At 38.5% G+C, this 12,568-nt stretch overlaps 2 protein-coding genes across 5 annotated transcripts in view; one reads left to right on the forward strand and one right to left on the reverse strand.

Moving 5' to 3' along the window:
- The window catches only part of COG5 (component of oligomeric golgi complex 5), a 364,064-nt gene that overhangs the window by 322,277 nt on the left and 29,219 nt on the right, over positions 1–12,568 (reverse strand). For all 4 annotated transcript variants that reach the window (XM_045387484.2, XM_005550486.4, XM_065541066.1 and 1 more), the window contains exon 6: positions 4,080–4,200. In XM_045387484.2, coding sequence (XP_045243419.2) covers positions 4,080–4,200 — 121 coding nt within the window. The remainder of the gene's footprint in view (positions 1–4,079; positions 4,201–12,568) is intronic.
- Positions 1–12,568, forward strand: part of GPR22 (G protein-coupled receptor 22) — a 91,341-nt gene that overhangs the window by 50,653 nt on the left and 28,120 nt on the right. The window lies entirely within an intron of this gene.

Genomic DNA, 12,568 nt, shown 5'->3' on the forward strand with positions numbered 1-12,568 from the left:
CTCAGAGGAGGGTGATTCACCTGAGGTCAGAAGTTCAAGACCAGCCTGGTCAACATGGTGAAACCCCGTCTCTACTAAACATACAAAAACTAGCCAGGCATGGTGATGGGTGCCTGTAATTCCAGCTACTCGGGAGGCTGAGGCAGGAGAATCACTTGAACCCAGGAGGCAGAGGTTGCAGTGAGCTGAGATCGCGCCATTGTGCTCCAGCCTGGGCAACAACAGCAAAACTTCGTCTCAAAAAAAAAAAAATGTAAACATTACAACTACTTTGAAAAATAACCTTGGCAGTTTCTTAAAATAAGCTAAACATATACCTACCATATGATCTAGACATTCCAATCCTAGGTATTTATCCAAGAGAAATGAAAGGATATGTTCATACAAAGATTTGTACATGAATGTTCATAGCAGCTTAATTTATAATACTAAAATATTAGAGACAACCCAACTCTCCATCAGCATGTAAATGGATAAACCAACTGTGATATATCAATGGAATACTAGTCCATAATAAAAAGGCAAAGGTATTAATACACACAACAACACTGAAGAATTTCAAATTTACATAACATAAAACTCTCCCTTTCAAAGTGTACAATGCAGTGGTTTTTAGTATACTGACAAGGTGGCACAAAAGTCACCATTATCTAATTCCAGAATGTGTTCATCACCCTAAAAACAAATCTGCATCCACTAGTAGTCACCCCACACCCCAGTCTCATAGAATATACTTAATTTCCAGATGACAATGTGTTTCATCTGGGTGTCCCAAATCAAGCCTCAAAACCTTTCAAGTTTGAAAGACTGCTTTTAAGTTAATTTCAAGGGTCTATGGTATAAACACTGTTACTCTTCATCATTTCACTCTTTCTAATGAAAAACACAACCATATTGATAAAGACACTGACAATTTTAGAGATGTTCCAATCACAGAAGTGTCATTTAGTGTACATGTGTAATTGTAACAGTGATCGCAAAATTATTACTTTTATTCAAATATTAATTCCAAAGGTAGCAACTTATTTTTCCTTGGCTTCTCCTTATTAGTTATAAATGCCAGGACTGGTCAAGACTGAACTATAGTGGTGAATAAAAAAGACATGATGTCTTTGCAAATATTAAATCACACATCATCTGCAAAGCTTTTAAAAATTAGATTAATACAATCCACTTTGTGATCATTCCACCATGAACTATATTTTCTCAAAAACTTTTTAACAATCTTTATAAAAACTTTAGGTAAAGCCAACAGCACATTGGAAGGATAATGGTTTTACCCTCTGCATTATACTCAGAACATTATGATCAATACTTGTGCCTTTTTTGTGTTTTGTTTGTTTTTGGTTTTTTGACAGAGTCTCGCTCTGTTACCAGGTTGGGGTGCAGTGGCACGATCTTGGCTCACTGCAACCTCTGCCTCCCGAGTTCAAGTGATTCTCCTACCTCAGCCTCCTGAGTAGCTGGAATTATAGGCACGCACCACCACGCCCAGCTAATTTTTGTATTTTTAGTAGAGACGGGGTTTCACCATGTTGGCCAGGATGGTCTCGATCTCTTGACCTCACGATCCGCCCACCTCAGCCTCCCAAAGTGATGATATTACAGGCGTGAGCCACTGTGCCTAGCTATGCCTGTTTTGTTTTATTTTTTTCAAAGACATCACCATTTGTATTACAGAATCTGTCAATTCTAGAAGAAATTATAATCATAATCCAATCAAAATTTAGCACTTTTTTAATATTGAAGGAGTGTCAGTGATGACAAACATCCATAATAAGCCTTGGAATAATATGCATCTATGTTTAATGACTCCATAATCCTACCAACTATTGTTGGTGCACAGATATTAAATGTGAAAAGAGCAAAACAGTGGCTGATACTTGGATTTTTACCCTTCTATGTTTAGATAATACTGTGAAAACAACACACAAGCATTACTCACTGTTTAAAGTTAACTTTTTTTGTTAAGTGTCCGGAGCTGCACGCCCCGGCCATAGCGAATAATAACTGACGATTAAAAACGCCTGAGCTATATTCATTTCCACCCCACACCTTCTCCCTATCTTTACCTTTTTCCCTGTATTAATACCTCATAAAAGATGGCGCTCTTCCTGCTTCTTCTTCACCCATTTTTCCCGTGCCCGCGAAAATTACTACCTGACAGCGCAGGTGCAACATGACGTTCGACCAGAGAAACCAATACCTATCTGGCCACGCCTCCACTATGAGATCATTTTCGCCTTGGCCCAACCCCTTTCCCTCCAAGTGTATATAAGGCATTGCATTACCGCCATTAAAAGAGACTTGATCAGAGCACTGTCTTGTCTCCATTTCTCGTATCTCTTGTTCCCCAAATTCCCACCCCCTCCTCCAGGGCCTGCTTCGACTATCCCGCGGGCCGGGATAGTTAAGAGGCAAGATCTTGCTGTGTCACCCAGGCTGGAGAGCAGTGGTGCAATAACAGCTCACTGCAACCTCTAACTTGTGGGCTCGAGTGATCAGCCCATCTCCGTTTCCCAAGTAGCTGAGACTGCAGACACATGCTACAATGCTCAACTTTTATTTTAATTTTCTTTACTTCTCAATTTTTACTTTTTACAGCAAGAGGAGATCAGTTCTGTTCACCTAGGCTAGTCTCAAACTCCTGGCCTCAAGCAATTCTGCCTACCTCTACCTCCCGATTAACTGGGCCTCCAGGTACCAGCCACCATACCCAGCTTAAAAGTTTAACTTTTCATATGACATTTTCCAAGCCTACTAAATCACAAGTTAGAGATATTCCCAATGATTTTCCTAAGCAAAACCTGTATTTCAGCAGTACAAAATCGTAATGCTGTTGAAGCATTATTTGTGAAGGATAGATTTCCTTGATTAATAAAAAATATGGAATAAGCATTACAGCATAGCATGACTATATAATCAAAAAATCAAAGACAGGAAAATTCAGAAAGAACACATAATGCACATTTCTCTGATACTATTTTGGCATAACTGCTTTCAAAGCACAATACCAAGAGTAAGCAGACTCTTGATATCTGAAATGGATACAATTAAAGACTTCTGAGCCTATAAAGTACAAATACCACTACATATATCCACTTCAGAAAAATTAGTGGGTACCCAGTGAAAAGAAGAAAACTACCAACCCTCATTAAAACACAGAGTTGGGCAGTTCTATGTGCACTCACTAGCTATTCAAATTTTGCCTGAAAAATTATGAATTGCTGCATCATGGACTTTGCAGCTGGTTAATAGTCAAAACCATGAACATTAAACCCTTGACTGTCAAGGTCCTGCAATAAATGTCTAAGAAAAGAATGAACAAAGAAATAAATTTTTAAAATCTTCTAGGCATAGTATCAGCATGGGAGTTGTCATCTTAAAAGCAGCATTTCTCTAGAATATTTCCTAGAGAAAAGAAAACTTCACATAAAGACCTGTACACTTATTCATAATCACCAAAAACTGGAAACAACACAAATGTCCTTCAATCAGTGAATCAATAAACAAACTGCAGGCTACCCATGCAATGGTACTCAATCAAACACAAAGTAACAAACTATTAGTACATTCCAAAACTTGAATAAATCTCAAAGGTATTATTTTAAGTACAAGAAGACAGCCTCAAAAGGTCACCTACTTTGTAATTCCATTTACGTGTCATTCTCAAAAAGACAAAACTACAATGATGGAGAAAAGATCAGTGGTTGCCAGGATTAGCGGAAGCGGGTGGGCATCATCTTGAAGGAATAAGGAGAGAATCTGGGGGAGTGATGGAATTGTTCTGTATCATGACTGTAATGGTGCTTACATGAATCTATGTATGTGTTAAAATTCACAGACCTGTATATGAAAAAGGCCAATTTTACTATACAATTAAAATAAACAGCATTTCAGTGAAATCAACTAATTGTACTTACTCATTCTGAGAAGTGTTAATATTGTATACAGCCAATTATTTAAAAATTTGTTTAACAGTACTTGCTAATGGTGATAACAAAAGTCAATCAAGTGACTTAAAAATATTTAAATCTCTACTTTTTAATTAAAAAAAAAAAACAAAAAAAAACACTTACCAAGTTCATTGAGACTCTGAGCAGCTTTTGTTATCTCTCTACTTCCCCCTTGCAGTTGTCCTTGGAGTCTCTTACTGAGATTCAAGATACGAATAATTCTCCGAAGCAAATCACAGGCAACCTGTGCAAACATCACAATGTTAAGTTAGTTGATCCATGAAGCTTTATTACTATTAATAAACAGTAATAACAAGCATAGGTGCAGCAAACCACCATGGCACATGTTTATCTATGTAACAAACCTGCACATGTATCCTGGGACTTAAATTACATTTAAAAAAAAAAAAGCACAGTGGCTCACACTGTACTTAATATGTGAATCTACCCATTCTTTCCAGATGCTAAAGATTCACTCATGCGTTTTTTGTTTCCCACCAACCACAAACCTAAATAATCACAAGTCTTAAAAAGCATCAAATGTCCTAGGGAACACACAAAAGTACTATATTTACATTTTATAATAAACTCCAATTCATCCCAAGTGGAGAGAACTTGGAATTGAGGCATCGTGAGAGCCAAGGATTCTTTCAGTCCTAAACCAGTTTTCTTCTCTAGGCCAGTGGTTATCAGTCTTGACTACTAATTCAAGTGGGTAGACTGAAAATGTTCCAATGCCCAGGCCACAGCCCTGACCAATTAAATCAGCATCTCTATGGGTGAAAACCAAGCATGAGTTATGTTTTTATGTTTTTAATATTCCCAGGTGGTACCAATGTGCAGTCAGAATTGACAATCACTAAGCTAGGCTGCTTAGCTTCCTACTACTGCCTCCTGTTATTTACAATCCCAGCTTCTCTTTCCTATATCCTGCAGGAGTAGTCTTAAAACTTCTCTCAATTTCATGATATTCTTTTTTTTTTTTTTTTTTTTTTTTTTGGAGAACAGGGTCACACTCTGTTGCTCCAACTGGAGTGCAGTGGCATGATCACACCTCACTGCAACCTCTACCTCCTGGGCTAAAGCGATCCTTCTGCCTCAGCCTCCCAAGTAGCTGGGACTACAGGTGCGTGCCACCATGCCTGGCTAATTGTATTTTTTGCGGAGATGAGGTTTTGCCATGTTTCCCAGGCTGCTCTCAAACTACAGGGCTCAGGTGAACCTCCTGCCTCAGACTCCCAAAGTACTAGGATTACAGGTGTGAGCCACCGTGCATGGTGGTTTTTAATCCCTAATAAATTATAAAAGAGAGAATACGTAAACAACAAAACAAAACTATTTCACACACTTCCTATTCCTTTTTCCAGATCTAATACTGGGTCTTTACCTATCAAAAGGCTGAGGTAAGAAATAAAAGTTCATGTATTTTAGGACACTTTATTACAGAAGCTGTATTCACAGCAGTTGCATGAGGGAGAGTGCAGTAGAGGGTGACATACTGAATAACCAATATGTAGTGATCTTCAGCCTCAGTAGTGATTACAAAGGAAAGAGAGACATTCCATACTACTGCATCACAACCATTTCTGAATGGCCCCGAGGTTAACTGAGAAGCAAGGACATCTCCCCTGTTTAAGGAGAAAAATCCTACATGGTGGCAATAAGAATTAAAAGCTCTGAGAAGCCAGGGTCCCAGAGCCTCCAGGTATAAACATTCTTTTATGGGTGAAATAAATACATATCGGGGAACCCACCCCCAATAGTTAACATGGGTTCTTTTCTATTTCCCTAAGTGTCTCTGCTGGTTTGAGAAATAAAGTACAAAATAGAGAAATTTTAAAGCTGGGTGTCCAGGGGAGACATCACATGTCGGCAGGTTCCGTGTTGCTCCCTGAGCCATAAAACCAGCAAGTTTTTACTAGCGATTTTCAAAAGGGGAGGGAGTGCATGAATAGGGCGTGGGTCACAGAGATCACATGCTTCACAAGGTAATAGAATATCACAAAGCAAGTGGAGGCAGGGCCAGATCACAGGACCACAGGATGTGGCGAAATTAAAATTGCTAATGAAGTTTCGGGCACACATTGTCATTTATAACATCTTATCAGGAGACAGTTTGAGGGCAGACAACCTGTCTGATCAAAATTTATTAGGCAGGAATTTCCTTGTCCTAATAAGCCTGGGAGCGCTACAGGAGACCGGGTCTTATTTCATCCCTTCGGCTTCGACCATAAAAGACAGCCACCTGCAAGGGGGCAGTTTATAGACCTACCCTTAGAGCGCATTCTCTTTCTCAGGGATATTCCTTGCTGAGAAAAAGAATTCAGTGATATGTCTCCTATTTGCTTTTGAAAGAAGAGAAATATGGCTCTGTTCCATCTGGCTCACCAGCAGTCAGAGTTTAAAGTCTTATCTCCCTTGTTCCCTGAACATTGCTGTTATCCTGTTCTTTTCTCAAGGTGCCCAGATTTCATATTGTTCAAGCACACATGCTCTACAAACAACTTGTGCAGTTAATGCAATCATCACAGGGTCCTGAGGCGACATACATCCTCCTAGGCTTACGAAGATTACGGGATTAAGAGATTAAAGTAAAAACAGGCAAAATCACAAGGGTATTGATTGGGGAAGTGGTAAATGTCCATGAAATCTTTACAATTTATGTTCAGAGACTGCAGTAAAGACAGGCGTAAGAAATTATAAAAGTATTAATTTGGGGAACTAACAAATGTCCATAAAATCTTCACAATTTATGTTCTTCTGCCATGGTTTCAGCCAGCCCCTCCATTCAGGGTCCCTGACTTCCCACAACAAATACATACACCAGAGCCACACACAGCCACACCCATGTATTCACAAGCAATACACCATATGTATGCATATACCATACTCAAACATAAAGCAAACATATATTTACAAACACATGTAAGTCAAAGTCAATCAACTATTAAACATGTTTACCTGACTGCTTTTCAGACAAACTAGTCTGAAATATTTAAATTAAAAAAAAAAAAAAGGACAATTTTTCCCATGGAGATTGACAATTGGGGCATCTCTATCTTTTAATTAAATATTATTCATTTTCTGAACAGGTAATACAAGCACATTATTCAAAATTCAAGAAATAAAAGGAAATAACACTGAAAAGTCACCCTTGTATCTCTGTCCCAACTATGTACTTAACAAAAACAATTACTGCTATTGTTGCAGGTAGTTAGACAATCAAGAGTGGGGCAGGAGAGGGCTACTGCCCCACCCACTAGGAATGTCAGTTGATGGTTTGGAAGTTATCACATTGCCTCTCTGAAACTGATAAATTGGCAGCCAGTGCCAGGGAGAAGACATTTCCTGATGGTCCACACTTGGTGCATTGAAGTGTTAATTCAATGCAAAGGCCAGGGAGAAGCAACTTCCAGGGCATGTGCTTTAAGACACAAAATGGTGAGTCTGACCTTCCGGGGGCACTCCACCTGAAAAAGGAACAAAGCCTCAGGTAGGCATGCATACAAATTTCTAAACACAATGCGTGTGCTCACCTCTTAAGGGTAAGGAGGGCACTGGACATGCAGGTAGCCCATCCTAAGGGAAGAATTATGGGAAAGGAGCCAGGCTCTTAAGTTCTGGCATCAAGGTTAAACACTGCACTTGACCTCAGTGCCCTCTTGGGACTCTTCCAAGCATACTTTCCTTTCTTTCTTTCCTGTTCTAAAGCCTTTTTAAACAAACTTCCACTCCTGCTCTGAAATGTGCCTTGGTCTCTTTTTCTGCCTTATGCCCCTCAGTCGAATTCTTTCTTCTAAGGAGGCAAAAATTGAGGTTGCTGCAGAACCATACGGATTCGACACCAGTAAGCTGGATATCTTGCACTGGAAACATTATCAGTGTCTTCCCTGTTAGAACTGACATTTTTAGATAAACAATTTGGAACGTTGAATCCCTAGCAACCATTCCTCTGAGATTTTAAATACATCGTAAGAAGAAATTAAGCTCTTACTCTGTGATTGTCATCCAGAATTCCCTAATCCCACCCAACAAAGTGATATGCTCTCAAAACATGCAATCTTTATTTCTACTGTTTTTATTTTTAGCAACCATACTTAATCTGTCACCAAGTCTTACCAACTATCCTACTGCATAAAATAAGAGTTGTTATTTTACCTCTATTCCTACAAGCACCACCCTAATCCAAATCTTTATCACCATTACCTTAACATAGTGGTTTCTTGGCTAGCTTTCAAGTCTCTCACTGAAATCCACCCAGCCAGATTTATCTTCTTAAAAACGCAGTTTTTGGGCCAGGTACAGTGGCTCACACCTACAATCCCATCACTGGGAGGCCAAGGAGGGCAGATCACCTGAGGTCGGGAGTTCGAGACCAGCCTGACCAACATGAAGAAACCCCGCTTCTACTAAAAATACAAAATTAGCCGGGTGTGGTGGCATATGCCTGTAATCCCAACTACTTGGGAGGCCGAGGCAGAAGAATTGCTAAACCCGGGAGGCGGAGGTTGCGATGAGCCGAGATCATAATATTGCACTCCAGCCTGGACAACAAAGAGCGAAATTCTGTCTCAAAAAAAAAAAAACACAGTTTTCAGCACTCCAACCCCCTTTTTAGTAAACTTTAATGGCTCTCCACTTACAGATTATGTTGAATCTTCTGAGAATAGCATTTAATAAAATTCTTAGTTAATAAGTCTAAGCTATTATAAATTAATCTATAAGGCATCAATTCTCACCAATTTCCCAATATAGCTGCCTCCCCTCCAATCAATTTCCTTTCCCTCGTTTTTTTATTTGACTTTTACTATTAAATATAACACAAACATGGAAAACCAAACTCAGAGATACACAGCTAAATGAACTTAGAAGCAACACATAGATCAGGAGACAGGACCATGTGAGTCACCACAGAAGCCTTCATGTACTCCCTCCCAATGCCATTACCCTCATGCCAACCAACAGAAACCACTACTCTTTTACATTAATCACTTCCTTACTTTTATTTTTTTATTATTACTGAAGTATAAATACCTAAGTGCTATGGTTTAACTTTTCCTGTTTTTAATCTGTTGGTTCTCTCACCATCTCTTTTTTCCATTGCAATTTGTTGAATATATTGGATCACCTATCCTAAAGTTTCCCACAGACTGGGTTTTGTTGACTGTATTCCCTTGATGCAGTTTAACAAGTTCCTCTATCTTCTATATTACCTGTAAATTAGTAGTTGGATGTGGGCAGCTTCATTAGATTCAAGTTTAGTATTTTTGGCAATATTAAACATTAGAGGGTGGTATATTTTAAGAGATGTATGATTTTCTCTCTTTTTGTGTTTAGTAGCAGCCACTGATACGCAACGTCAAAATCCATTGAAACATAAGTGACTGCAAAATAGTAATAATCCAATTCTGTCGTTTTGTCTTTATTTACAAGCATATGAAATTTCTCTATAAAAATAAACTTTACCTTACTATTTGTTTACCTAGAAGTATTGTTCATAAAGAAAACTAAATACTTAATCTTTCCCTTATTAGTTTTCAAAATGAAGGAATAATTCCCTAATATTCACCAATAATGAAAAATTAGTCGGTGGTGGGGAGGTATTCTGGGGTTTTGCTTTTTTTTTTTTGATATCATTATGAAATGGATTTAAACACAAGAAGGAATGCCCAATCCGTCATGGCTCTTACCCTTATTGATGCTCAAAGAGTTCCATTTTGGCCAGCAGAAGCCTCTGAGAGTGATTAACTGTACCACTTTGCCTGAGACTGAGAATTTTCCCAAGTTTTAGGACTTTCAGTAGTAAAACTAAAATAGCTGGTCACCCAAAGCCTCCTAAGTCAGTTCCTGAGTTCCTTTGTCATGAACCTAGCAGTCGCTGACAGCCTCCTTGATACCTGGTATAAAAATGTTCCAAGATCATTTTACACATTTCATGGCCCAGACCTGGAATCAAAATTTTCTCAAAGAAGCCCTGGTTTCTTTTAGTAAAAAACAGCATTATTCTTTTTTTTTTTTTTTTGAGATAGAGTTTCGCTCTTGTCGTCCAAGCTGGAGTACAATGGCGCAACCTTGGCTTATTGCAACCTCCCCCTCCAGGGTTCAAGCGATTCTCCTGCCTCAGCCTCCTGAGCAGATGGGATTACAGGCATCTGCCACATGCCTGGCTAATTTTTGTATTTTTAGTAGAGATGGGGTTTCACACGTTGGCCCAGCTGATCTCGAACTCCTGACGTCAGGTGATCCACCTGCTTTGGCCTCCCAAAGTGCTGGGATTATAGGAATGGGCCACTGCCCCCAGCCAAAAAAACAGCATTTCAAGACATTCATGGAACTAGGTTTGTTCATTTCTGGGACTTTTCCATAGACATAGCTAGGAAATGTCAGCACTAAAATATCACATAAATATTTATTTGATTTATTCCACAATACACACAAAACATTCTCAGATTAACATACATATACATATGTACAAATATATATATACACACAAATATAAGGTATATACTATTTTTAAATAACATTAAAGTATCTCAAGTTCATACTGATACTTCTAATTAAAAATCAGAAGTAGAGGATTTAGCCTTCTTACATCTATATGAATCTATAAATAGTATACAATTTCTTACACATTGAGATTCCTAGGTCTCAATGACACAAGAGATAACAAAATTAAAATAATGTATAATTCTTCATTTGCTTTGCTGCACAATACACAGAAAATATCTGATCAACAAAACCAACACTACAGTCAAAAGTATGATGGCAGAAAATAGTTTTTAAAATTTTTTGCATATGCTCTTCCCACTGTTTTTTACAGCTGAATTATATTTCCTTGCCAAAACATATAGTCATTACATACTATTCTTTATAACCTTCATTTAATCCCGGTTCTCATGCTTAACACTAGTCTCACAGTGATTTTTTTCTAGTCAGTCTTTGCTGTTCTGCAGCCTCCACTGGCGACACCCAAGGAAACAGGGTCAGGAGTGGACCTGCAGCAAACTCCAGCAGACCTGCAGCAGACGCACCTGTTAGAAGAAAAACTAACAAACAGAAAGCAACAGCATCAACATCAACAAAAAGGACAACCATGCAAAAACTCCATCCAAAGGTCACCAACAGCAAAGACCAAAGGTAGATAAATTCACGAAGATGAAAACAAAACAGCGCAAAAAGGCTGAAAATTCCAAAAACCAGAATGTCTCTTCTCCTCCAAAGGATCATAACACCTCAACAGAAAGGTAACAAAACTGGACGGAGAATGAGTTTGACAAATTGACAGAAGTAGGCTTCAGAAGGTGTGTAATAACGAACTCCTCCAAGCTAAAGGAGCATGTTCTTTCAGAGCACAAGACTTCTTCCCAATGCAAGGAAGCTAAGAACTTTGAAAAAAAGGTTAGCGGAATTGCTAACTAGAATAACCAGTTTAGAGAAGAACATAAATGACCTGATTAAGCTGAAAAACGCAGCAGGAGAACTTCGTGAAGCATACACAAGAATCAATAGCCTAATAGATCAAGTGGAATAAAGGATATCAAAGATTGAAGATCAACTTAATGAAACAAAGTGTGAAGAAAAGATCAGAGAAAAAAGAATGAAAAAGAATGAACAAAGCCTCCAAGAAATATACAACTATGTGAAAAGACCAAACCTGCGTTTGATTGCTGTACCTGAAAGTGATGGGGAGAATGGAACCAAGTTGAAAACACTCTTCAGGATATTATCCAGGAGAACTTCCCCACCCTAGCAAGACAGGCCAACATTCAAATTCAGGAAATACAGAGAACACCACTAAGATACTTCTCAAGAAGAGCAACCCCAAGACACATAACCGTCAGATTCACCAAGGTTGAAATGAAGTAAAAAATGTTAAGGGCAACCAGAGAGAAAGGTCGGGCTACCCACAAAGGGAAGCCCATCAGACTAACAGCGGATCTCTCTGTAGAAATCTTACAAGCCAGAAGAGAGTAGGAGCCAATATTCAACATTCTTAAAGAAAAGAATTTTCAGCCCAGAATTTCATATCCAGCCAAACTAAGCTTCATAAGGGAAGTAGAAATAAAATCCTTTACAGATAAGCAAATGCTGAGAGATTTTATCACCACCAGACTTGCCTTATAAGAGCTCCTGAAGGAAGCACTAAATATCGAAAGAAAAAACTGGTACCAGCCACTGCAAAAACAAACCAAAAGGTAAAGATCATCAATACTATGAAGAATCTGCATCAACTAATGAGCAAAATAACAAGCTAGCATCATAATGACAGAATAAAATTCACACATAACAATATTAATGTTAAATCTAAATGGGTTAAATGCTCCAATTAAAAGGCACAGACCAGCAAATTGGATAAAGAGTTAAGACCCATTCGTGTGATGTATTCAGGAGACCCATCTCACATGCAAAGACACACACAGGCTCAAAATAAAGGGATGGAAGAATATTTACCAAGCAAATGGAAAGCAAAAAAAAAAAAAAAAAAAAAAAAAGTGGAGGTTGCAATCCTAGTCTCTGATAAAACAGACTTTAAACCAACAATGAGTTCATGTCCTTTGTAGGGACATGGATGCAGCTGGAAACCATCATTCTCAGCAAACTATCACAAGAAC

This window comes from Macaca fascicularis, chromosome 3 (assembly GCF_037993035.2).
Source record: "Macaca fascicularis isolate 582-1 chromosome 3, T2T-MFA8v1.1".
NCBI classification, from domain to species: domain Eukaryota; kingdom Metazoa; phylum Chordata; class Mammalia; order Primates; family Cercopithecidae; genus Macaca; species Macaca fascicularis.